Consider the following 27,174-nt stretch of genomic DNA (forward strand, 5'->3'; position numbering starts at 1 on the left):
TCTCAGTTCCTCGGGAACTTACTTTATATAAATTCCTTTAAAGTGGTGTTAATGTTTCCTCATTTTTACACCACCCAGAGCAATGTTTCCCAACCTGGCCTGGTGACAAAGGTCACCCGTTGCAACCCCACTATGAACCCTCAGATCTAGGATGGGTCCTGAGTACCTATATTTTCAGCTGCAGGGAATCCATAACACATGTCAAGGGAATCTAGGAGACTATGGCCTCAAAAAAGGTTGGCATGGGCCTTCCTATGGCTTCAGTGTGGCCCTACTCCCAGCCTCTCTCCTCTCTCTAGCCAGTGAGATTTGTAAAATGTGGTCAGATTATGTACCTCTCCTGCTTAAAACACTCCAGTGGCTTCCTTGGGTTTTTCAATCAGGGATAAAAATCCTAAGTGAAACCTCTCAGCCATGTCCAACTCTTTGTGACCCCATGGACTATACAGTCCATGGAATTCTCCAGACCAGAACACTGGAGTGGGTAGCCTTTCCCTTCTCCAGGGGGTCTTCCCAACCCAGGGATCAAACCCAGGTCTCCCACATTGCAGGTGGATTCTTTACCAGCTGAGCCACAAGGGAAGCCAGAGAATATTGGAGTGGGTAGCCTATCCCTTCTCTAGTGGATCTTCCCGACCCAGGAATCAAACCGGGGTCTCCTGCCTTGCCGGTGGATTCTTTACCAACTGAGCTATCAGAGAAACCCCAAAATCCTAAACACACACACACACTTCTACATGTGGAGTCATCTGCCCTTAGTCAACTACTTGTTCCCTGGACTCTGTCACACAGGCCTCCTTTCTGTGTTTCAAACACCCAAAGGGCTCCTCTGTGCCTGGGGACCTCAAGGATTTTTGCACCAGCTTCTCTGCTCAGACTAGCAGGCCCTCACAGCTCCGTTTCACCATAAATGTAGACATCCTTCAGGCCTGAGCTCAAGCCCCACTTCCTCAGGGAAGCTTCCTCTGGTCCCCCAGCTCAGGTTGGGTCCCCACATAGGTGCTTTTATATCTGTATGCTTATTCAATTAGCATCTATCTCTTCAACTAGACTATCAACCCCATGAGGGCAGGTCTCACATTTACCTTTAGAGTCTACCACACAAGCATGCTAATCAGTTAAATGTCTGGAGCTTTCCATGAAGTATCACAATCCTCACAGCAACCCCAGAAAGAGGGACTTAACACTGTCCCAGTTTCAGAGATGTTGAAACTGAGGTGCAGAAAGATGACTCATCCAGGGTCACATAGCTATAGGGCTTGAGTTTAAAACATACTGTAGTTCTGAATCCAGAGCCTATGACGCTAATCAGTATGGTTTATTTTCCTCAAAAGAAAGTGTTTAACCAAAACAAAGTGAATGATGATGAAAAACTGTTGTCCAGCTAATTTGATCAAGTGCTAATTTCAGATTCTGAGTTGAATAAGTGTCAATATTTATATACACAGGTAAAGATTCTTATTAAAGTACTTAGTTTTGTTACTCTCTTATCTAAAAAAAATGGGGTGAATGAAGGATGGAGATGCAGACGAGGATACTCAATATTTCTTTTTGATTTGATTTTTGCCCTTTCTGCAAACTCAGAACTTGTGATATCCAAACACTGTTTCAAGAGCAGTGGTCACGAGCACTTACAGATCAATGTCCCAGTTAAATGCATCCCTGTGCAGCCTGAGGGCTTCGGGTGACAGGAGGAAGCCATACTTGCATCATGCATCACTTGTCATTCCGGCTCACACACTTGGCAGAGCAAAAATAAACCCAGAAGCCACTAGGCTGCGTCTGGGGTAAGATGTCCACGCAACTCACTACACAACGCAGATCAGCAGAGCCCAGCCACGTTATGTTGCTCTGAGATCTACAGGAATACTGTCCCCAGCCACACCATCAGCTCTGGCCTGGGATTTAGGGAGTTTCAAGACCTACTTACATGAGGTCACCTGCCCTCCCATGTGGACTGACACTTCTACCACTGGTCACTCCATAAGTGATGCCTTATAGTCTAATTCTCTTCCCTTAAGTGAGAACTCAAGGACCTTTTCTTTCCTATTCCCTATTGCATCCTTAGAGCTCAGAATGTGGGTCAGCACAGAGTAGATGCACAAAAACAATTTTTTTCAATCAATAAGTAAAGGCTGTGGTACATCGTTTTAATGAAACCATAGTTTCCAAAACTGACTATAGTGGTTAGAGGCCATGCCCTCAAAATAGAGAGTATAGACCTTAAACTGAGGTTGCACTTTATGAGATAGACCAAGGCGCTGAGAGCCTTCATTCCCTCTCATTTGCTGCATTTCCTGCTGTCAACCGGAAAGACACGGGGCTGACGGAAGGGTCGCAATCCAAGACAAGTAGAATTCAAGGAGAAACAAAGACTGGATGGACAGGGAGCTTTCGGGTTACTTGCAAGGGACAGAGATGTGGGCCAGGGTTGGGACACTCTAGAAAATGATGTGGATTCTTACGGAGTAGCATGAGAATACTTTGCTAGCAATCCTGGGACAAATAATAAGGTATCTCTTCTTTAAGGAGAAAGAGAAGATGTTCAGAGACAGAAAAGGCAGTTCGGTTACAGGGGCTATCAGAGCCCTACCAGCTCCCATCTGCTACCACTGATCAATGCCACCTGCTACCAAACTAAAACCACCAGGCTCTTAGGAGAAGACTGCTCAGTCCCAGGGCCCAACTCCTAACCATGGAGACTACAATGAATGTGAACTCAGTGAAGGTATGTGGAGGCTTATCTGGTTCAGAGGCTTTCACACTTGGTTGAACTTGGGTGTCCGCCCCGTAAAGCTGGATTTCTTGTTACAGATAAGCAAGCTGATGCGCTAAGGGAGCAGGTCTCCTGTTGGAGGCTCCACACACAGCTGCCTGCAGAGCTGGGTGGGGGTCCCATGGCGCCAGCAGCTTGCAATGCCCATTTATTAATCTGTCCATTCATTTGTAAGTGGCTACTATGCCCAGAGCCCTAAGATATGGGAAAGATGTATTAGTCACAGTTCCAGTCCTTTGACAAGTTTCCCATTTAGTCGGAAGAGAAGGTGGGGAAGAAAGAACGAGGACAGGAGAAAAGTTAAGGAAGACAGGGAAACATAAACCATGGGAAAACAAAGGCCAGTATCCATGGAAACTCAGCAATTACACAGAAGGGCAAGGACTGCCCTTCAAGTCCACTCGTGCCATGAGACCTCCAACTTTGTGGTTCATCGCCAAGATTGCTTTGGATACTCTGCGTCCTTTAAGCTTCCACATGAATTTTTGGATGCATTTTTCTTCATCTGTGAAGAACATCCTTGAGATTTTGATAGTGATTGCATTGAATTTATAGACTTGTTTGGATACTATTGACATCTTAACAATATTAAATCTTCTAATTCATGAACATAGGATGTCTTTCCATTTATTTATGACTTTAATCCTTTCAGTAACATTTTCTAGTTTTCAGTGTACAAGTTTTTCCTCTCCTTGGTTAAACTTATTCCTAAATAATTTTTTCCATGCCACTGTAAATGAAATTGTTTTTTTAATTTCCTTCTTGAATTGCTCATTGTTACTATATAGAATACAGTTGGGTTGAAACACTGTATATTTGGTCTGTTTGCACTCTTAGGTTTGCAGAAAGGAACCAGGTATTGGGAAGCACAGCAGGTGGGTGGGGTCAGGGTATGGGTGAGTAAAACAGCCATGAAATTATCTACTATTTTGAATGTGGCTTTTTCTTGGTTTGGTATTTGCTAGGTTGCTATAGATCTTGGGCTGATTTCCACAAACCCCATAGGGAAGGTTATTTCAGGCAGTTTCTAGTCTACTTAATGTTTCTATGGGAGAAAAAGGGAGCTTTTTGGTCCACCATCTACTGAGGTCACTCTCCAAGGCTTTAGGCTTAAACTCTAAGCAGTGTATTTTCAAGGAGAGTATTCGGGAGCCAGACTGGTCATAACAGAGAAAAGACTGGGAGAGAACAAGAAACAGGCTGGATGGGAAGGGAGAGGGAGGAGGGGCCCTGGATGCCAAACTGAAGATATAGACTTGATTTCACAGAATTGTCAGGCCCTCAAGACTGCCTGCCAAGGCAACACGGCCAGGACAGAAGTCAACCCCAACCAGCCAGAGCCTGCACTGAGTTGAAGGTCAAAGAAACAGAGATTATGGGTTTCTGCTATGGCTCCTGGGGTTTCCCAGGTGGTGCTAGTGGTAAAGAACCCACCTGCCAGTGCTGGAGACATAAGAAACTGGGTTTGATCCCTGGGTTGGGAAGATCCCCTGGAGGAGGGCATGGCAACCCACTCCAGTATTCTGCCTGGAGAATCTCGTGGACAGAGGGGCCTGGCAGGCTACCATTTAGCGTGCACTTATGCTATGGTTCCACCTCACAGTTCTTCAGGGCCTCCCCCACCCTGCCCCCTAGAGCTTTGAGTATATTTTTGAAACCTTAAATGAATCAGAATTACTAGCCCCACCCTAAACCCATCCTCACCCCTCAATCTGGAGAGTGACTGACCTCCCAGCTCCTCCACCTGGGAACTGGACCATCAAACAGTAGCACAGACACACCAGCCCTGACACAAACCCGGCTCCAGGCAGGAGGGCGCCGTCCCAGGGCACACTGCTCCTCGGTCCTACTGCTTCTAAGTCTGATCATGACCCTCACCTGGGAAGCCAGGTGAGAACACAGGAACCTGGGCCCCTCCCTAGAGGATCTGATTAGGAAGTCCACCTGGGGGCCCAGACATCTGTAATTTGTCCTGGCCCCACAGGTGAGGTAAATGGTCACCACTGAGGGAGCACTGGTCTAGATTCCTTCCCAGAATCACCATCCTCTGAGCTCACCCACCTGCCTGTATCTTTGGTGAGGGCTTTGGGATGAGGGAGAAAGCAGAATTGCAATTCAGTTGCACTTTACTTTCCCCAGAAGTCTCAAACTAGAAAGCTCATATGACCCCCGATATTGAAAAATGTAAGATAATCACAAATTTTTGAGTGTTTTTAGAATTAAAAAAAATAAAGCCAGATTTTATAAACCAGATTCAGAAGACAAATATTGCATGATTATGGTTACATGTAGTACCTAGAAAAGATAAATCCATAGAGACAGAAAGTAGAAGAGCTTACAGAGGCTGTCAGGAGGGGGAAATGACGAGTTATTTAATGGGTACAGAGTTGTTGGGGGTGATTACAAAAAAGTCTTGGGTACATATAGCGCTAATAGACAAAATTGTGAAACTAATGCCATTGAATTGTAGATGTATAACTGGTAAACTTGTACATTTAACACAGGCTTAAATTATAAATATGTCATATCTGTTTTACTTAAATTTTAAAAGATGAGATTCATAACATGCCTGTCTGTCTGGGCTGTAAGTACACTGAAATGTAAAGAATTTGAGGTTTTCTTCCAAAACAGAAGGGAAGACAAAGGATTAAGATATGAGCTTGCCAGGCCTTTCCATGGTTTCTAGGCCTTGGATATTAACAGTAAGAATTCCACTCCATCCTCTTGGACCTAACTCTAATCCCCCGGGAAGGAGTTAGACACCAAGCTCTGCTCCCGCTGTCCTGGCTTCAGCTGTGTATAAAGAAGGTGAGCAAACAGGTGAGTGCCACCAGGACCCTGGTCTTCCTTTCCATGTGGTATGGGAGATGCTACACTTTAAGAAAGCTGGTTGGCCTCCAATTAAAATAAATAGAAATCACAGGTCAAGCCCACTCCTCTACCCATCTGATTGCCAAAGACAGCTATGGAGCAGGCAGTTGACACCTTGTTAGCCCTGAACCAGACAGAAGCAATGCAGAAGGGCATACCCAGGATGAAGACCTGGGCCACGGAGCAGATGACCTGGCCCAGCACAGTGACTGGGAAGAGATGTGACTTCAGGCTGCCCAGCTTCACCCAGGCCCCCAGGCAGTTGCGAGCGGAGCCAGCGAGAGCGATGGTCCGCAGGCCGAACTTCTCCAAGAGCCAGGCCACCGGCAGGAGCAGAGGGATGTAGGTCAGCATGTAGCACATGGACAGCCAGTCGATGGCAAAGGCACTGACCCCGTAGAAGTTCATGAAGATGTTATTGATGGAGCCGTACTGGATCCACTGGAAGGCGTTGCACATGGAGTAGCAGCTGAACACCAGGACCACCGCCCACCGGCGCTTGCTCACCTTGATCACAACCTCTCTGCCTAAGTTCCTGAATTGAGCTGAGTCTCTGGCCTCTGTCCTGAGTGAGGGCGTCTGCGAAGGGGTACCATCGTGCCCCCATTGGTTGGGATCTTCGTTCTCCATGACCACAGCCTCTACTGGAGCCCTGGGCAGGTGCTCCAGACTCCTGCAGCCTTAAGTGAGAGTGGTCTCAGCTGGTCCTCTAAAGCCTTCAGGGCTCGTGCCCCAGACCCACTCCAGAATAAACAGAATCCCCAGCACCCACCTAAAAGCCCTGAGTGGGGCTCCCTGCGCTAACCCCCAAGCTCCTGCTCCTACTTTGCCTTGATGACCTCTGTCCCAGACCACTGTCTCCGAGGTTGGTGAAACATGCCTCAGGCCAGTCATGGCCGCAGGTGCTTGGGGACTGGAGGCCTCCCAAAACATTCTGGCAAAGATCAGCACCTCCATCCTGGAAACAGTAATCCCCTTGTGCAGCCACACTGCAGGACTACGATACCTCCAGGGCGGGCTTGGGGCCTTGCCCAGCGGCTGCCACTGCCAACCAGCCTCCCCCCACAGCTTCCCCCACCCCAGCCAGCTCCACCCACTCTGCCTCCCACCTTCCACAGTCACTGGCACCACAGAACTGCAGTTCTGCCACTGCTTGTGGGTGCATTCCTGCTCCAAGCTCAGAATGCCTTACACACAGGCCGCTGAACTCCCATCCACGCACTGCACCTCACATTCACTTGCCCCTTCCCGGTGACTCCACAAGAAATACCCTCCATCATTCCAAGGTAATCCTCTAAATAGAGTCTCCTAGGGGTCTGTGGGAATGCCCTGTGTGCCCACATGGATGCCTGGAAACTCCAGACTGCTCTGTGGTACTCAGGAGGAATTCCCGAATTTACCTGCCTAACCCTAACCCTAACCCTAATTTTTAAAATAATTTATCTTTTTCTTTTTTTTTATAATTACCTACTTTTTTTTTTTTTTTAAATAATTTACCTAATTTACCTCCCCAGTCTTTGTGGACTTTCAGTATAAAGACAGATTTGTAGATTTCCTGGGCTGGTTACACTTCTGGGGTAAAGAAGAGATGCAGAAAACTCACTTTGCTCCTTGCTTTCCTTGCAAACCCGGTCTTACATTGGGGAACTCAGATTTGAACCTGTTAGGTATAGGACTCTTCTTTCTTTATGGATCCCGGGGTGGCCTCCTAGGCAACAACTTGAGGGCGGAAAAGAGAAGGGACTTCTAAGACGATATAGACCCAGCGCAGGTTTTGTGGTGAGGTGCCCAGCAATGGCACCCCACTCCAGTACTCTTGCCTGGAAAATCCCATGGATGGAGGAGCCTGGTAGGCTGCAGTCTATGGGGTCGCTAAGAGTCAGACACGACTGAGCGACTTCACTTTCAGTTTTCACTTTCATGCATTGGAGAAGGAAATGGCAACCCGCTCCAGTGTTCTTGCCTGGAGAATCCCAGGGACGGCGGAGTCTGGTGGGCTGCCGTCTATGGGGTGGCAGAGTCGGACACTACTGAAGCGGCTGCAGCCCAGCACAGCGCACGAAGTGAAGTGGTCTCTGCACGCATGTGGCCCTACGCTGCCCCCTGCTGGTTTAAAGCCGGTTCTGCAGAGGAGCCTTCAAGTCAGGGCCTCTAGAAGGTCAGGCCTGCAGTGATTGCAGCCCTGGGGAGGAATAAGAGCCCAGATCTTCCCTGGGTTCAAACACCGACTTAGCTGCTCCCAGGCCTGCTTAGTAGACTAAGACACCCCACCTCTCTGTGCCTCAGTATCTTGGAAAATCAGTAAAACAGGGATGATTAAATAATAATACCTACCTCACAGTGTTGTTCTGAGACTCAAATGAGTTAAGGTTTGAAAGCACTTGGAACATTCCTGGCAGACAGTAAGCATTCCAAGAGTGTCAGATATCCTAACAATAAAAAATTGAACATTTCTATTGTGCTAGAAATGTATACTATGTTATCCCACTTAAGCATCCAAGAATTCTGTGATGTAAGTGCTACTGCTTGTCTCCATTTTATAGATCAGAAAACTGACCCTCATAGAAATAAAGTCTCAACTGACCTAAAGAGCCATAAGTTTCATCTCGTATTCATCCAAGCTACAGCCTAGCTCCACAGGCATAGTCTGGGGACAGCAGCGTGGGCATGCCCTGGGAGCTTGTTACAAAGCCCAGGCTCACCCTGGACCTACTGAATTAGAGGCTGCATTTTAAAAGACATCTAGGTGATTTGTTGGTTTGCACATTAAATAGTCATTGGGTGCCTGTGCTTTCTTGCTTTCTTTTTTAATCTTCACCCCCAAAATGAAGAATTTAAAGCTCTGGGGCTATGGTTCTCAACTTGAAAGTGAAAGTGACTCAGTCGTGTCCGACTCTTTGCGACCCCATGGACTGTAGCCTACCAGGCTCCTCCGTCCATGGAATTTTCCAGGCAAGAGTACTGGAGTGGGTTGCCATTTCCTTCTTCAGGGGATCTTCCCGACCCCGGGATCGAACCCGGGTCTCCCGCTTTGCAGGCAGACACTTCACCATCTGAGCCACCTCAACTTGAGCTGCACATTAAAATCACCTGGGGAACTCTGCACATTCCCAAAATCTGACCTGTATCTCAGGTCAAGATCTCTGAGAGTGGCCTCAGAATCTGCATGTTTAAAACTCCCCTGGTGATGTCAACTTGCAGCCAGGTTTGAGCATCCCTGTGGAGAGAATCAGCTCCCGGTTCTCTACAGAAAGGTAGCACAGTCTGCCCCCTAGAGGCCAACAACTACTCATGGCAATAGGAATTATACTTGAATTCCAGATATCATACACTGGTTTACCATCACCTCCACTGGGGCTGTAGATGGGGGAGCATGGAGCGTGAGGAGGGAATGGGAAGGCTAAATGGCTAACGCATCAGGTTGAGACCCTGGATGAGTCTCTCTTAGAAAGTATTGACACTTGGAATTTGTAAAAGTGGTGCCCTTGGACATCTTGTATTTGTAATTTACATGTGTAATACTGCACACTCTTCCACACCCTGTCTGCTTCACCTCCCTCATTTTCCTTATATTTTAGCTCCAAGTTCTTGTGAACATCTCCATACAGCCTGGAATCCTGAACTAGAGAAGTTTCACTGCACATGCCTATCTGGATACCTACCTGTCCATAGAGTTGAGTTGAATTCCACATCACCACGAAATTTCAGAAAACTGGGACAAAGAGGAGATCCAGTGAGTTTTCAGGGAGATAAGAACAGGTTCATAAAACACTTTCAAGAAAACAGGTGCAGAATCTCAGCAGGTTGTCTTCAAGCTGGGAAACTGGAGCTTAGTAACAATGCCTTCTGAAGGAGAATCCTTTCCTGCCTAGAATCCTATACTCAAACCACCGAAGAAAAGTGTGAGTCAGGTATCTTCACACTCCAAACTTCTGAAGATGAACTGTCTCCCTCTATGTCCAGAAGCTGCTAAAGGATATGCGCCACCAAAACAAGGAGGAAACCTAGAGAGAGTAAGAGGTAAGATTCAGGAAACTAGGTCATGAGGGCAGGGGGTGGGAATCACTGAGACTGTGGAAAAGGAACTTCCCAGGTGGACAGCTACGGGTCAGGCAGGAAAACAGCCTGTTTGGATGGAAGCTGATCAAAGACTCCAGGAAAGACTCTATCAATAAGATGACACTGAGGGGGTTGTATTTGAAAATATAGAGTGGGGTAAACAGAACTTGGAGAGAATTAGGGGCTGGACTAGTGATAAGTACCACCAATATATCCAAGTAAATGGGGAAGGAAGTCAATTTAAAACTTCAGTGGAATATAAAAAGCTATGCAGGAAAGGGGAACAAAGAGGTGATTACTTGAAGTGACTTCAGTTGTGAACAATGTGAACACAACTAATATTGTGAAAACAAAGTTGATATAATAAAAAATGGCATAAATGTATTGGGAGGATGGGGGAATGGGAAGTGAGCACATGTTTGTGGTAGAGATGAGGGTAGAATGAGCAGAGCTAAACCCTTGTCTACCACATTGGAAAATCAACAGACAATGCCTAATGTGACAAAATCAGGAAGTATCTATAGTGAAAGTGGAAGTGGCTCAGTCGTGTCTGACTCTTTGCGACCCCATGGACTATACAGTCCATGGAATTCTCCAGGCCAGAATACTGGAGTGGGTAACCTTTCCCTTCTCCAGGGGATCTTCCCAACCCAGGGATTGAACCCAGGCCTCCTGCATTGCAGGCAGATTCTTTACCAGCTGAGCCACAAGGGAAGCCCAAGAATACTTGAGTCGGTAGCCTATCCCTTCTCTAGAGGATCCTCCCAACCCAGGAACTGAACCAGGGTCTCCTGTATTGCAGGAGGATTCTTTGCCAGCTGAGCCACAAGGGAAGCCTGGAAGTATCTATATACCCATGTTATTTAGAGCTATGGAGATAAATACCAAAAAAGCACCTACTAATAACTGAAAGTAGTTACCTCAGGGGACCAAGAAAGCAGGGTAAGCAGTGACATTTTTGATACATGACTATTTGATTTTTTAAACTATATAAAGCTTTGGTTAAAAAAAAAAAAAAGCTGTAAAATTTTAAAATGGAACAAGTTGAACGAAGACTGTGCTGCTTCACTGAAGCCCACAGGTGATGTCCAGGGGCGAGGTCAGTTCCATCCTGGACTTTATAATGTTGGAGCTAAAATGAACACCAAACCTCCAACCCTGGAGCTGCAGGGAAGCCTCTTCAGTGGAGCTGTGTCCTCCCAAGCCATGCTGGGTGTCTCCTCAGAAAAGCAGGTGTGTGGTCAGAGGCCCTGTTACCTCTGTCTTCACCCTTTCTGACCTTCCACCTGCTTCTAGTGACTTTCAGGCTTATAGACTCTGTGGAGGTTTAAACTTTTCTATTTATAGCTCATCTGCTGCCCCAGCATCCAAAGGCCAAGCCCAGGTCTGCTTCTCCCCTGAATCCTGTGTGTCAATGAGTAGCCCTCTCAGATCCCAGTCAGCCAAACCCAAGCCCTGAGAAGTGCCATCACTCTGTCCACCGGGTGCTGACCTCCTCACCACCTTCCCATGGACACCACTCTAGTTCAGATTCTCATGGCTTCTTACCTTGGCTCTGTGACACCGTCTTCATTGTTCTTATGCCTCTTGTTCCCCATCACACTCTCCACAGGGCTCTTCACTTCACCTCTTCACCCTTCTGTCCGGGCCTCTGTCCTGCCTTGAGTCCGCCAGTGGCTGCCCCTACCTTCCAGAAGGTTCTCACCCCTTGGCTTAGCACACAGGAAGTTGTGATGTCGCTCTGGCCGCCTCTCCCACCACCGCCACTCCCAGCTTTCCCTTCACGTGCTGCACCCGCCTGCAGCTCCCAGGCATCACTATGAACACATCACGCCTAGTGTCCTGTCTCACTGCAGGACAAGCATCACCTCCTCCAGGAAGCCTTCCTTAGAGCCCAGGTGTGATTCAGGGGCTCCCCTCACATCCTGCCTGTCCGTTTCTGGTAGCTTCTGTCTCACTGTAGCATGAGTGTTTATTTGCTTCTTTAAGTCCTCCATTTACAGTGGTTTCTTCAAGGTTATGAATCATTTCTTTCATATTAAACCCCCGACCTCTCAGCTTGCTGACTGGCCCCAGAAGGCACAGGAAAGTGTGATTGAGGTGACTTCTGAGAGGCAATTCCTGATGTATTGCCCTCCAGAGGGGTCAACATGAAAGCATATCCGGCTGTTAACCAGCCCAAGCTTGCTCTGGGTTAGGTTATCAAGTTCCACAATACAGGTTAGGTTAATCATGTTCCCATTATGGCTTGCAATTGTAATTATCTTTTATTTTTTGTCTGGCTATTGATTGTGAAAATTGATAAACATCTTTCATTATTGTGATTATGAAAGGGTAACAGGTAGGAAGGCTAGGGGTCCCCAAGAGGCAGGAGGAAATAAACTGCAAGTGGCAGATTTTTTTTTTCTTTTCTAATCCTGTGTTGTCATGATGACACCTGGTTCTGCATAAACTTCAGTTCATTTCAGTCAGTTGCTCAGTCATGTCTGACTCTTTGCAACCCCATGAACCACAGCACGCCTGGCCTCCCTGTCCATCACCAACTCCCGGAGTCTACCCAAACCCATGTCCATTGAGTCGGTGATGCCATTGAGCCATCTCATCCTCTGTCATCCCCTTCTCCTCCTGCCCTCAATCTTTCCTAGCATCCAGGTCTTTTCAAATGAGTCAGCTCTTCGCATCAGGTGGCCAAAGTATTGGAGTTTCAGCTTCAGCATCAGTCCTTCCAATGAACACCCAGGACTGATCTCCTTTAGGATGGACTGGTTGGATCTCCTTGCAGTCCAAGGGACTCTCAAGAGTCTCCAATACCACAGTTCAAAAGCATCAATTCTTTGGCGTTCAGCTTTCTTTATAGTCCAACTCTCACATCCATACATGACCATTGGAAAAATAATAGCCTGGACTTGACAGACCTTTGTTGACAAAGTAATGTCTCGCTTTTTAATATGCTGTCTAGGTTGGTCATAACTTTCCTTCCAAGGAGTAAGCGTCTTTTAATTTCAAGGCTGCAGTCACCATCTGCAGTGATTTTGGAGCCCAGAAAAATAAAGTCAGCCACTGTTTCCACTATTTCCCCATCTATTTGTCTGAACTTAACTTTTCTCAAACCTTAAGCTAACCAATGCGTTTCTCTTATGGAAACCTTTTTCTTAAGCTATGTTAATGAAACTATGTATTTACCTTGGAATCTGCCTTTCTTCAAATTGGTTCTGCCTAAGACTAAGCTTTTTCTCAAATCTTGAACTGATAATGGCTCAACAAACTAGTACATCTTACTCGTGGAAAAGTTTTCTTAAGCTATGTTAATGAAACTATGTATTTGCTTGGAAATCTGCCTTTTTTCAAGCTTCATGCCAATTGTTTTATGGCCCAGGACAACTCATGTTGTGCCAAAGCTATCAAAAATGCATGTGGTAGGAGAGGGGCCTGGTGCAACTCTCTCAGTTTTGAAGTGTTTCTTTTATCTGATTAGCAACTTGCTAACAGATGCATAACTCCTGGCTAAAAACTAGCAAGGGGGCACTCTTTCTGTCCCATTTTGATGTCTATGTCAGAAGCTTTCTCTATCCCTTTTATACTTGAATAAAACTGTTAGGGGAAGCACACTGACTGAAACCACCCACCCTGGCCAGGCTCTCTAGTAACCATTTGCATGAGTTGTTTTAGGACAGGAGGTCCTGATAAGGAACACGGAACTAATAAGCCACCTCCAACCGGAAGAGTTCAGGAAAGGTCAAAAGGAGACACCGCGCGTCCGTCCACCTCCCAGAATCCCTCTCGCTGGCATCCATATTGGCCGAGTGATGCATGGGTGTGTGCGCCACCAGGATGGACTCTGAGTCAGAATGATTGGCTAAAGACAACTCGGAAACTAATCCCATCACCATAAAACCCTAGACTGCGAGCCACGAGCCACGTGGCAGAGCAGTCCTCCTGGGTTCCCTGACCCTGCTGCTCTCCGCCCGGGCGCTCCTTTCCCAATAAAATCTCTTGCTTTGTCAGCACGTGTCTCCTCAGACTATTCTTTTCTGAGTGTTAGACAAGAGACCTCTCTCAGGGCCCTAGAGAGGGCCTCCCACTTCCTACAACAAAACTTTTGCCACACAAAATGTCCAAGTGATGAAGCCTTGACTCTGGCCCTGGATCAAAATCCTCTCTGCTGGAGGTCATGAGTCCCAGCATAGCACATGGCTTGCAGCTGCAACCTTTCAATTATAAAACTATTACTTAACACCATTTTATTATGATTGGTTTTCAGAAAATAACAAAATTCTATATTATAATTTAATAGAAAACCCTGTAATCACTTTTTAAATCCAGATGCATATCAGAATTATCTAGGAGCTTTTGAAAAATACAAATGCCCAGGTATTGCTGTTTTTCACCAGAGCTCCAGATATGTTTCTAATGAGCAGCCCTGTTTAAAAATAACTGGACTCTATGATGATCTTTTACTTTTATTTAGTTTGTTTCACTTTTTCTACTTCATATTCAGTGCTCCCATTTCATTTAGTTTATGCTTTCTGGTTTTTCCATCTCTTTTTTTTTTTGAAGTATAGTTCTTTATCAAGTACAGTAGAAAAATTCTTCTATACATATATATAAATAATATGTATAATATGTATATTTTAGAAACCTTATGAATTTTTGCCTAGCTGAAAAAATCTATGACATTTTGATTCTACTTGTTTGACTTAGCATGAATAGAATGCTAGATTTCTAATTTAAAAAAAAATAGACAGGCAACAAGCAACAAAGGTTTACTGTATAGCATAGGGAACGATAGTCAATATCTTGTAATAACCTATGATGGAAAATCATTTCAAAAATAATATATATCTATTTGTATAACTGAATCACCAAAAAAAGAATTCTGCTTTTTGAAATTTAGTAATGTTTATCTTTTGTCAGTTTTTCTGAATGTCCTCTGGACATCTAATAACTTATGAGATATAAAATTTTAAATATATTTGTGTAGTATTACACAGGTTAATATAAATTAATATAAACAGATTAATATAAATTAATATAAACAGATCTACTATATTTAAATTATTAATGACATCATTCCAGATGCTCCTATTCTTATTTTTTATGTACTTGATAAAATATTCTCAGAGAAATGTTTATATGTCTCACTTATGATTATATATTTTTTCTTTTCCCTTATATTTCTTCTGATTTTTGCTTTTTGTTTATGTCTATCTTCTTAGTGAATTGTACCTTTTATCATTAAAAATAATCATCTTTGTTTCATTAAAAAAAAAACAAAACCCAACTTCTTTCAGTCTGAATTCAGTTCCTTTTAAATGGAGGAAGTAGTGGGCCCATTCTGACTCTAACCAATGGCTGGGCGGAACCTCTAACAGTCACTCACTAACAGCCAAGTGCTTGCCCCACCCCTATTGCAATTCCTATCAATGTCCATTCCACAATCTTGTGGGAATAAGGGGTGATGATTGCTTTGGCTACTTCCTGCTGAACAGAGGCAATGAGGGGGTGATCATAAAATGGAATTGATCAGCTTTGGGTCAGGAATACTCCTTAATAATTTTAGTAAGTAAAACAATTCTCTCGAACTATTTGAACCTGATGAAATTCCTTCTGCAAGGAAATTTTATTCTCAATACTTACCTTTCTGAAGAGCAACCTTAAGTCTTCTAAGGGTTCACAAACACACTGCTCTCTAGGACTCCCAGGAGTTGGGTCATTTTCTGATGATGGTAAGGCTGCTTTGACCTGAGTGTGATGTATCCCTGGCTTTACTCCAGCTAACCTGACAGATGAGTGTGTGATAAGTAATACCACAGGTGGTTCTGTCCACTTTGCAGTCAGCTGGTGCCCAGGCCCTTGTTCTCCACATGTTTTGAGAGGATGCAATGTCCAGGCCAGAAAGGATGCAAGGAAGGCTTTCTAGAAGCAAGCTCATAAACAGAGGTTTGTATTGTACCTAGAGTTTTAACATAATTGGCAACTGCTAAATCTTTCAAAGTATTTATACATTCTCCCTCCTGGGCAGACACATGGAATGGTCTACCACACAATATTTCAAAGAGGCTAATTTTAAGCCTGCTTCTGGAGGCCACTCTGATCCATAGTAGGGCAATTGTCAAGCCCTGACCTCAAGTTAAATTAGACTCAACATATATTAGCAATGTTATTTAATGTAGAATTCATTTTCTCTATTATTCCTACTGAATGTGCACTCCAGGATGAATATAGCTTTCCATTAATCTGCAGTGGTTTAGACATTTGTTGGATTATGCTAGAGAGAAAAGCAGGCCTGTTATCACTTTGAAGGATGCTAGACTATCCAAATTGGGGGAAATTTTCCTTAAGCATGGCTTTCACCACTTTGGAGGCTTTTTCAGTCCTGGGGTCTCCACCAGTCCTGAAAAGGACCACCAATACTAGCAGCAATCTGAAATTTCCTGCAGCTCAAGGCATTTAAGTCAAGTCTATTTGCCAGTCCTTGGTGGCGCAGGCTCCTCTATGTTGGATCCCTATCCTGGGAGATCTGACAGCAGTCTTTGGGTTATTTTTAGTACAAATCAAGCAATTTTGAGAGATCACTGGATGGTCCTTTGTAGATTGATGATGAAGCTCACTCACTCAGTTTTGCCCAATTCTTTGTGATGCTATGGACGGTAACCCACCAGGTTCCTCTGTCCATGGAATTTTTTCTTAATATATATATTTTATTGACATATAGTTGACTTGCAATGTTTTAGGCACACAGCAGGGTGATTTGGGTACATATATACATACGCAGATAATACATTTGAGCTGAAGTGAGGAAACAAGTCATATGGACACCTGCCGCCAGTGAACCCCAGACACAGGGACTGGCCGGTGCAATGGCCCTGTGGTGGGAATATGCTTGGTACATTCAAGGCAAGGCAGGGAGGTCGTGTAGCTGGAGCAGAGAGACTGAACAGAACAGTGGATGGTCAGATAGGAAGGTGGGGGCCATAGTGCATGGGGTCTTGTGGGCTCTGATGAGGTCTGGGCCTTGGTTGCAGTAAGAAGCTAGAAGAGGGTTTTAAGTGGAGGACTGATGTGGTTGACATGCACTGTAAAAAGATCACACTGAATGGAAAGTTGTTGGAACCACAGATTCGGCCTTGAGTTGCACTCTCCACATGGACAGACAGTAACGTCTGCAGCCTCATCTTTAAAAAATAACCCACTAGCATGGTAACATCTATGTCTACAGAGGACCACCTTCCACAGTGTGGAGGAACGCCCCCTCTACCCCGAGCCCCAGCCCTCCAGCCTGTTCCCACCGCCAAAGCCATCTCTGCCCCAACAAGTGACAAGGCAGACCACATGGAGGATATTTTATTGCTTTAATATATCTGGTGTTACAAATAGAAAATACGAATTATGATTTCAAATAAAACGATGGTTTCAGTAAACATTTTGTTTATAAAATTAAGAGGCTCAAGAGTAAACACTTTCTCTTTATTAAAAAGTAAGGCACCTTCCATTTCCACCTCCTTTCTACCACTAACTCAGTCCTTGCACCAGAAGTGTGAACTTCTTTTATGTACAGAGTACTGTATACACACACACACACACGCGCGCGCGCACACACACACACACACACACACACACGCCAGCTGCCCTTGGGCAGTGGCCCAAGCACCCAGCACCACTTCCACGCTGGCAGCTCCAATATTCTGAGCCCAGGGCAGTGGCCACAACAAAACAGCACAGGGTTTGTGATCACAGAGCTCAAGGACATGAGAAACAACCAAAATGTCTTATTTTGAGGAGATTCTCCCCAAGCCCGTGAGTAGAGCCAGACAGCAGGCAAGGCAGGAGGGGGCAGCTTGGGCTGGTTGGAAGGATATGTGCGTCTGTGCGCAGGTTGGAAGGACATGTGCGTCTGTGTGCGCTCAGAAGTGTCTGCCTCTGGGACCCCATGGACTGCAGCCCGCCAGGCTGTCCATGGGATTCCCCAGGCAAGAATACTGGAGTGAGTTGACATTTCCTGCTCCAGGAGATCTTCCCACCCCAGGGATCGGACCTGTGTCTCTTGCGTCTCCAGTGGCAGATTCTTTACCACTGGCAACACCTGAGAAGCTCCTGGTTGAAAGGGAGTCCCCTTAAATTCAGAATATCTGAGAAAGAATTATTACTATTATAGAAGGGGTGGGGAGAGGGGCTGGGGCTGCAAACTCTGTTCCCACCTGAGGAAGACACGCTTACCTAACCCAGCAGACCCGAGTCCCATTCACAGGCCACCTCTCCTTCTGCCCCTTCCCCTCATCTCTCAGGGACCTTTGGCGTTCTCAGCGGGGAAGGACCCAGGTGAGTTTGCAGTGAGGGTTACAGGTAGGAGAACACGAGCCCCTGAGTGGCGTTCGGAGGAAGGCAGCAGAGGTGACAGTGAGCACAGAAGGCCCTGGGCCAGGACATCTCCTGCAGAAAAGAACCTTTCTGTTCCCAAATCAGGCTACCAGACTCCCCAGATTCATAAGCACCATCACATCCCAAGGAGGTCAACGCCCTGAAATGGCTTCTTCTTCTCAGCCACATTAATGTTTTTGTCAAGTTTATTGGTGTTTGGTGTGATCAGCTCTGAGGAGAGAGGGTTTGCAGACAGACGCCAGCACGAGCTGGAAGAACCTGGTCCTGGCGTCCTGAGAGGTGTCCTGAGGGTGTTTTCTCTCCCACAGAAGGTCAGTGGTCAGTCTGGGGCCCAATAATGACCCTCGTCCAGAGCAGCTGCTGCTCCTGAGAACTGGGCTCCTAAGGGTCGTCAGACACTAGAAAAATTAATCTCCTGAATAAGCTTTCTTTCAGGATAATGTGCAGGCTTTGTCCCGAGGGATGGGCTGGAACAGGAAGGTGAGGCAGCAGCCAGGACTGACTCCAGGCTTCTCTCTGCCTCCCCAGCTCCCAGAACCTGCAGGGGGAAGGCAGGGCCCCCACCTGTGTGGTGGAAAGTGCATCTCCCCCACAGAGACCGGGCAAGCTCTGGAGTGGCTTCCAGGAGGCAGAGGCTCTTTCCTCCAAGACACAGATGTTCCTCCCAGTTCCCCCAGAAGCTGCTCGGGGAAGGCGGTGGGGCTGGCAGGCAGAGCTGGGCTGGCTGAAGAAGTGGGGGTGGTCCGAGTCCCCCGAGTCATTCCTCCACCCTCTCTCAGAAACGCTCCTCCCGGACAGTGGTGGGGGCTTTGCTGCTCTTGCTGTCCTCCTCCTCCTCCCCTTCCTGGGGTTTCTACAAGACAGACAAGGGGACGGCCCTTGGGGTGAGGCGGCAGGGACTCTACCCTGCTGAGTATCTGCCTGCCCATGTGTCTGAATCCGGGGGAAGACCAGAGCCACAGGCACTCAGCATCCCCGACAGTGAACAAGGACGAGGACAGGGGCTCCGCTCACGCACAGAGCTCCCCACCCCCAACACACACACCATCACGACAGAGTGAAGGAGGAGCGAAAAGGCCAGCCTTCCGGGACACCACAGCCTCCAGGGACCATCGCACTGTGAGTGCCACTGAGCTCCCGTCACCCTCCTCCCCTTCTGACAGCCTCACCCCACCTGGATGGACCCCCGCATGCCTGTGGAAGGGCCAGGTCTGCACCCCCCTCAGGAGTGCTGACTACCCCCGGTCAGGGGCAGCCCCCAGGATGATGAACACGGTTACCATGTGTGTGAAACAGATGCACAGCAAACTGTTACAAAGACAGGATGTATTATGGCTCAAAATATGTATATATTAATATAGCTTCCCCATAGAAAAAGAGACTTTATATGTGAATATCTTTTCCCCATAGAAAAAGAGACTTTGGGTCAGTTTGTCATCAGATTTCTTGGGGACGACGGCACAGAATTAGAAGACATTCAGGGTCACGCTTGTTAGCTGGGTGGGATTTAAACATGCCCTGGAGATTATGCTCTGAGGTTCCTAGGTGCTGACTGCCACCTTGGGTGTTTGTCTGCTTTTTAGGAGCACTTTGCTTCTTCCCTCAGGGGCTCATCTCGTTCCCAACAAGGCCTCGAGCACAGGCCGAGCCCCACACAGCTCTGACCTTCGAGGCTGGCGGAGCACATGCAGGCCACACCAGTTGGACAAATGGCATTTCACCCGCCACGACCCCCAGCTTAGCCCGTGGCAGAGGCAACAGCGGGAGATCCAGTGTCCGGTTCTCCATCTTGCTAACTTGTTGGCACCAGCTCGGCCACAGCCCTGAGAAGCCCTCACTCAGAACCAGCAGCTGACTTCAATCAGTCATGCCACCTCCTGTCTCTGACACACTCATGCACACACACACCCGCCTTCTTCAGCGCCATCACCTTGAAATCACAACCAAACAAGGCTTATGTCTCTGTGGCCGAGAACTACCAACTGGAAGAAAAATGGAAACCCAAACACAGATTGTCATCATCAGCATCAGTCCTGACCCACTGGAAGTTCTGGCCCTTTCAGCCAATGACCCACCTCACTGATCAGAAAGCGCAGCTCTGGCCCGATGCACTCCCTGCCCTGTTGTTCCCTGGCGCTGAGACTGAAGTCCTGGGATGGCCTGCAGGTCCCACTCACGCCCGCCACCTCGGTGGGGGAAATGACGGCTCCTTCACGACGCCCCTGACAGCCCTGACTTCCCTGGGACCAGCCCCGCGGGACTCTGACCCCCGTCCCACCAGGCCCCCCAGGAGCGAGGGGGGTGCAGACACCTGGGGAGTGTCCAGGACAGCACCGTGAGCGCCTGCACCCGCTGGCCTCCTGGTCCGACCCGTGCTGCTTCCCACAGTCCTCACGGACAGACTGAGCGCTCACTGACTACCGGGTAACAAACCAGGTCCCCGGGGACAAGGATCTGCCTGTAAGTCAGGGAAGTGTGGGCCGACCTAGGTAGTAACAGGAGGAAATGAAAATGTGTACATGGAGATGTGGGGCTGGGGGGGCAGTGGTGTAGAAAGCTTGTCAGACTCTCGAAAGGAAACAAGCAGGGTAGAAAGCCCAGCATGCACAAGCACATTTCTACATCCACAGAAAACACTGGAAAATGACTAAATGTTACTAGGTTATCTCTGGGCACTGGGACTACAAGCAACCTTTACTTTCTTCTGTTTGCTTTTGCCCAGGGAAACACAGATTACAAAGTAAACACAGCAGAATCTCATATCGCTTGACACAATGCATCACGTTTCAAATTGAAATCTTTTCACAAGAAATCCGTCCTGTTATCATAGGCACCTTTTCATAGGCTCACACTAATAGTCACCAAAGTGTCCCAAATCACGCTTCCTCGTCTATGGCACAGGGACAAGCCCATCTCCGCAGGGCTGATGCCACGCTTCTCACAGGCTCCTGAGAAGACCACTCCTGTCTCAGACGTTCCCTCTGGCCCCACTGAATGTCCTGTCCCAGGCATCGCCCCCTTCACCTGCTACCTGCTACCACCTGCCAACTCCAGAGCATGAGATCAGAGGACAAACAAGAAGGGAACAGAGATTAGCATCCGTCTCTCAGCGCATATCCTTAAAGCACTAAACGTACCTCTTTCAGATACCATTTTTGCCTTAGATAACTGGCAAAGATTTTCAAAATGATAAATACTCAGGGTTGGCCTCATACACTGCTAGAGCAATGTACATTAGTAGTATTGATAGCACCTTCTTTCTACAGGACAGTCTGGTAACACATATCAAAGTCTTAACAACAGCACAACCACTGATCTGTTTCTCAAGAAAATACGGTGCTTAAGAACATGCCCAAAGAGTCAACTCCAGAACAGTAAACACAGTATCATCTCTAACAACAATTAGAAACAATCTTAGTGTTCCTGGACAGGAAAATTGTCAATCAAATCATGTCTATTCATGTGCAGTTATTAGAACACTGTGACGTGTATGTTGTAAAAGACTAATGACCTGACAAAGCGCTTGCAGAAAGTACAAAAGCACATAGAACAAGAAGCTTACAGAGCAACAAAAGCACAAGACTCTATTTTTGTTTAAAAAATACATACATGTACCCACACATATATATCATATGTGTACACAGACATGTGTGAGCAAATGCAAAAAGACAGGACCTCATCTCTAGGTGATGCTATTACAGGATGACTTTAAAATTTTGTACACTTTAAAACAAACAAAAAATTTTAAAATGTGTACACTTTGCTATATTTAAAATTTTTTTCTGCAAAGAATATGTATTACCTCTGTAACAGGTTTTAGGTGTTTTGTTCTTTTAAGCAATATCCCACTGACTCCTGAGAGCTGAAATTCCTTTCATCCTGATTCAGATTTGATATCTAACACATTGGTTAAAGGATTCCCTGGTAGCTTCACCTGCAATGCAGGAGACCCCAGTTCAATTCCTGGGTCGGGAAGATCCCCTGGAGAAGGGACAGGCTACCCACTCCAGCATTCTTGGGCTTCCCTTGTGGCTCTGCTGGTAAAGAATCTGCGTGCAATGTGGGAGACATGGGTTCTATCCCTGGGTTGGAAAGATCCCCTGGAGAAGCGATAGGCTACCCACTCCAGTATTCTTGGGCTTCCCTGGTGGCTCAGACGGTAAAGAATCCTCCCACGACACGGGAGACCTGGGTTCGATCCCTTCACCCCTGGAGAAGAGCATGGCAACCCACTCCAGTATCCTTGCCTGGAGAATCCCCATGGACAGAGGAGCCTGGTGGGCTATAGTCCATGGAGTCGCAAAGAGTCAGACACGACTAAGCCCAGCACAGCACGATGGTTAAATAGTTCCCAGCCAATTAGAAAAGATGGGAAATACTTTTCTGTTGTCGAGCTAATAATTCCAGGTCCTCTCCCCTTCCACCATGACCCACCCCTGCTTCCTGACGTGTACTTTGAGAGCCCTGATGGCAGCACACTGGCTCTGGTCCCTCCCTGGCACCTCCTGAGGGCCTGCCACATGCCAGGAGAGCCCCTGCCTCGGGGCCACCACCGCTATGACAGGATGAAGGAGCCAGCCCCCCACATCTCTCCATTCAAGAACCCCAGGCTGAAAGGAGAGGAGCCGGGGCCTCGGGACTTGTCTCAGGACCCCGGGGTGGGTGTTGCTCGGCAGACTGACACAGGGACCAGCTCTGGGGACCAGAGCAGGGAGGCCAGGAGCAGGGGAGGAAGTGGGAGAAAAACCCGGAGAGGGCAGCAGAAAAGCGGGGCTGAGCCCCACGGAGGAAGCCCTTTGTCTCCACGTGTGTGACGCTGAGCTGCTCTCACAGCCACCGGTCCCCGGGTGCTCCCCCGCCTCCCCCCAAGGCCACAGCCTCAGCAAAGTCTGTGCCCACATCTCAGCCCAGCAGCTCCCACATACTCACATTTTCAGGAATTTCTTTGTTTGCGTCCTGCCTCCGGAGATCTGCCTTGATGAACGCTGAGGTTCAAGGACACAGAAGAGGGGCAACAGAAAGTTATCAAGCAGAGCAATGGTCAAGCTCATCCACAAGAGGGAGCTCTTAACTCTCCTAAGGGTCACGAGTATCCCACCTCCTTCAGATCTTCCAGGGATCTGGAGGTTCCATCAGCCACCTTGACAGAGCCTGGGGGACCACTGCTGTGTCAGACAGGAAGAAGCCAGTGATGACGCTGGCCTCCATGCATAGACCCCTGATATTTGCAGGGAGCTTGCACACAGTGCTCCAATCCTCACAGCAATCTCCAATCTACAGATTAGGAAAGTGGTGCTCCCAGAGGTCAGTCCACTTGGCCAAGGTCAAAGAGCTATGGAGGTCAGTGTCACAGTGCAGGGTTCCAACAAGGGTCTTTTGAGACCAAAACTGAAGCTCATTCCAACAAAATATGCTACTGCCTGCCAAAGATACTTCCTCATGAGTCCTCTCGTCTGCCCTGCTGCACGTGAGCCCCTTAGCTGCATGATCAGTCAAGACATTGGCTGCCAATCTGCCAACAGCATAAACTCAGGCGCAGCCAGAGCATCACTTTGTCCTGAGGCCCCGACTCACCAGTGAGCACTGCTCCAAGGGTCAGAAAGACACACAGGAAGATGTTCCCAGGCATGGTTCCATAGTTGTCGATAATCTGGCCCTGGGAGATGGTGAAGATGATCCCGAATATCTGCAGAGGCACCGAGAAGACTGGAACCAGGGGCCCAGGCAACCAGCCCACAGGGGAGCTGAGCTGCCCGTATGCAGCGCCTGCTCCCGCCGAGCCCGGGAGGGAACAAGGACCCATGGTTTCAAGGCCACCACCCAACGAGAGGCCTACCTGGGCAGACACGTTGAGGAGGCCAGATGACATGCCTTCTGATTCTGGATACGTCAGCTCCACGGCAAATTCAAATCCCAGTGGGAGGTAGCCAGTCATAAAGAAGCTAAAGCCCAGATCACAGAAACAAGGTGATGGAGAACGTCCGGAAAAAGGAAAAAAGGGTGCCCATCTCCTGCCCTACAACTCCTTTTTCTGTTTCTTCCCATCAAGACATGCCAGGCCCTTGAAAATCAGGCCACCCTCTAGGTGGTCATTACACACATACGGTCACACACCCTTGCATGTACTGTCCATAGGAAAATAAGTAAGAGATGAAGCTGAGCAGAGATCCCTGTGGAAGGAGCGCCATTTCCTATTCTTTCTCATACAACAGGTCTAGAAAATTCCAGCTCTGATCTCTTTCTCATGCATCACACTTCCTGGTGCTTTCACACCTGTTATTTCTCTCCTTCTTTCCAACAACTCCACAAGGGAGGCCACTCATCTGCAATTACAGATAAAGACACTGAGCCTCAGAGTGGGTAGGGAGGTGCCTATGATCTAATAAACAGTCAGCAACAGTGAGCTCAGGACCCACCCTTTCTGATCCCCAGGCCTGTGTACTTTCTGTGACCCCATGTTGTCCCAGGCTGAGCTCATAAAGACACTGAACATCTCCTAGCTTCCCAGAGATTTATGAAGGACATAGTCCATCTCAACAGCATGGATGGGCCTGGGTGCCCCAGGCAGCATTTTGAAGCCTTTATGAGTGAACATGACCTCTGGCCATTTCCACGTTTGCAGAAGTCGATGAGAGGCGGCAGATCCTTATCGCATCCTAGGATGTCAGTAGGTCCTGGAACCATGGATGGCGCTTTCCAGTTAAGTAGGTTCGAAGTACAACTTACCCCATTGCGCCAGCCGTGATGAACACTACCCACAGGTGTCCCAGGTTCAGGGTGTATGTGTAAACCACCATGCCCACCAGAGTCATGATATAGACCACCAAAGTTGTCTCCCTACAAGCAGAGGCAGTGAAGTTGAGTCATAAACTGCAGACTTTAACAGGATATTTTCCCTTCCTTCCTTCCTCTTTTCCTCCACCTCACTTCCTATCTTTTGGGCAACTGCCGAGTGCTGAGCAAGCCCAGGTCTGTGTGCTATTTACTCTCAAAGAATTTTCCGTCCATGAGGTTGATGGACACTGGACCAATGATCACACTATAGCTCAGAACTACAAAGGGTGAGACCAGGACAGTATGAAGCCATCTTGTAGCACGTGTGTTCTCCTGCAGAAACCTCTCAGCAAGTTAATACTGCACCTGGATTGGGTACATCCCACCCACAAGCAGGGACACAGCCCTTTCCTTTTCTCCTTCCACCAGAAAAAACAAAAACAAAAAAACAGGGACACATCAGCTGTGGTCAGGAGGCGGTGGCACACAGACAACCCCAGAAGCCCGTTCTGCTTGTCTGCATCGCCCCCGCCCCCCGGACAATGCCGGGCAGGGACCTGACTGAGAGTCTCTGTCGTCTCCGGGTCCTTCCTGTTGCCACACGTGCAGCCCAGCTCTCCCCGCTGAATCTGAACTGCTCCGCTCCTGACAGTGCAGCGGAGAGAACATTCTCCAGCCCTGAACGAGCCCTTGACTCCAAAGCCCGAGGGAGAAAGCTGCGCCCACTCCCGGCGCGTGTCCCCCCCACTGGTCCCTCAGAAGGCCCAGCAGGGCTGGTTTCTCTTCCGGGCTCACCCTGATCGTGCCCCTGCACGCACCTCGCCCCCCAGGTGGCCCACCCAGGACCGCTGTGGCCCTCACTCCTGCACTGGGACCGCCACCCTCTCCCCGTCCTCCTGACTGAGGTCAGGGGCTCGGCACCTCCTTGGGCGCTGTGGCCACGAGCATCAGGACTCAGACCATGAAAGCTCAGAGCCTTCCCTCATCTCTGCTGAAGCCAGAAACACAGTGGGGCCGGCAGGTGCATACTGTGCTTGTGTCAAACTGATACCGCAGTGATTGGAGGCCAGAGATTCTCTTAAGCACTTTACATATATTTAGTATTTCATTTAACCCTTACCAAAGCCCTGCAGGAAAAGAATGACTGATTTAAGAAAACTGAAATCATATCAAGCATCTTTTCTAATCACAAAAGTGAGATTAGAAATCAACTACGAATATGGTGGATTCATGTTAATGTTTGACAGAAAACAACAAAATTCTGTAAAGCAATTATCCTTCAATTAAAAAATAAGCAAATTTTTTTTAATGTAAAAAATTTTTTTTAAAGTTTAAAAAAAAATCAACAATGAGAAAAGAACTACAAAACCCACAAACACATGAAGGCTAAATAATTATCCACCAAGCAACCACTAGGTCACTGAAGAAATCAAAGTAGAAATTAAAAAAAAAAAAAAAAGAACACCTGGAAACAAATTGACAAAAAATACACTACGGATTATATGGGGTACAGGAAAAGTAGTTCCAAGAGGCAAGTTTTAGTGACACAAGCCTATCTCAGGACTTAAGAAAAATCTTTAAACAGTGTAATGCAAGGCAGTCAGCATAATCAAAGCAATTCCTGTCAGAACACTAATGGAAACTTTGCAGAATTAGAACAAATAACTCTAAAATGTGTATGGACATACAAAAGACCACATATAGCCAAAGCAGTCTTGAGAAAGTATAAAACTAGAGGTATCAGTTCTTCCAGATTTCAAACTGTACTCCAAAGCTATTGTAATCAAACCAGTATGGTACTGGTACAAAACAGGCACAGATGAATGGATCTGAAGAGCAACCCAAAATGATGAAACAGGCAAGAATATACAATGGGGAGAAGACAGACTCTTCAATAAACGGTGTTGGGAAAATTGGACAGCTATACAAAAAAGAATCAAACTCAACTGCTCTCTCACACTATGCAGAAAAACAAACTCAAAATGGATTAAAGACTTAAAGACTGAAACCAGTCTTTAAATTCTAGAATAAATTTATAGGCAGTACACTGACATCAGTGTTAGTAATTTCTGGGGGTGGGGGCGGGGGGCGGCGGAAATGTCTTCTCAGGCAAGGGAACCAAAAGCAAAAACAAACAAATAGGACTACATCAAACTGGAAAGCTTTAGCACAGTAAAGGAAACTACCAACAAAATTAAAAGGCCATCTATTGAATGGAAGAAGACATATCTATAAGGAGTTAATATCCAAGATATACAAAGATTTAATACAACTCAACATCAAAAGAAAAAAAAAACCCAATTGAAAAGTGGGCA

The 27,174-nt window shown here is 47.2% G+C and overlaps 1 protein-coding gene and 1 pseudogene across 4 annotated transcripts in view; both read right to left on the reverse strand.

Moving 5' to 3' along the window:
• LOC122705447 overlaps window positions 1-6,277 on the reverse strand; it is a 30,885-nt pseudogene extending 24,608 nt beyond the window's left edge.
• Window positions 6,278-17,044: 10,767 nt separating this feature from the next.
• The window catches only part of LOC122705441 (feline leukemia virus subgroup C receptor-related protein 2), a 61,261-nt gene continuing 51,131 nt past the window's right edge, over window positions 17,045-27,174 (reverse strand). For 2 of the 4 annotated variants that reach the window (XM_043920828.1, XM_043920827.1), the window contains exons 6-10: window positions 24,812-24,922; window positions 23,922-24,027; window positions 23,660-23,771; window positions 23,015-23,070; window positions 17,045-18,938 (exon numbers count right to left, since the gene is read on the reverse strand). In XM_043920828.1, the coding sequence (XP_043776763.1) occupies window positions 18,861-18,938; window positions 23,015-23,070; window positions 23,660-23,771; window positions 23,922-24,027; window positions 24,812-24,922 (463 nt within the window). In that variant the 3' untranslated portion in view covers window positions 17,045-18,860. Of the gene's footprint in view, window positions 18,939-20,597; window positions 21,134-23,014; window positions 23,071-23,659; window positions 23,772-23,921; window positions 24,028-24,811; window positions 24,923-27,174 lie in introns of those variants that run through there. The other 2 variants (XM_043920830.1, XM_043920829.1) reach the window with 2 other exon arrangements.

Source organism: Cervus elaphus, chromosome 12 (assembly GCF_910594005.1).
Source record: "Cervus elaphus chromosome 12, mCerEla1.1, whole genome shotgun sequence".
NCBI classification, from domain to species: domain Eukaryota; kingdom Metazoa; phylum Chordata; class Mammalia; order Artiodactyla; family Cervidae; genus Cervus; species Cervus elaphus.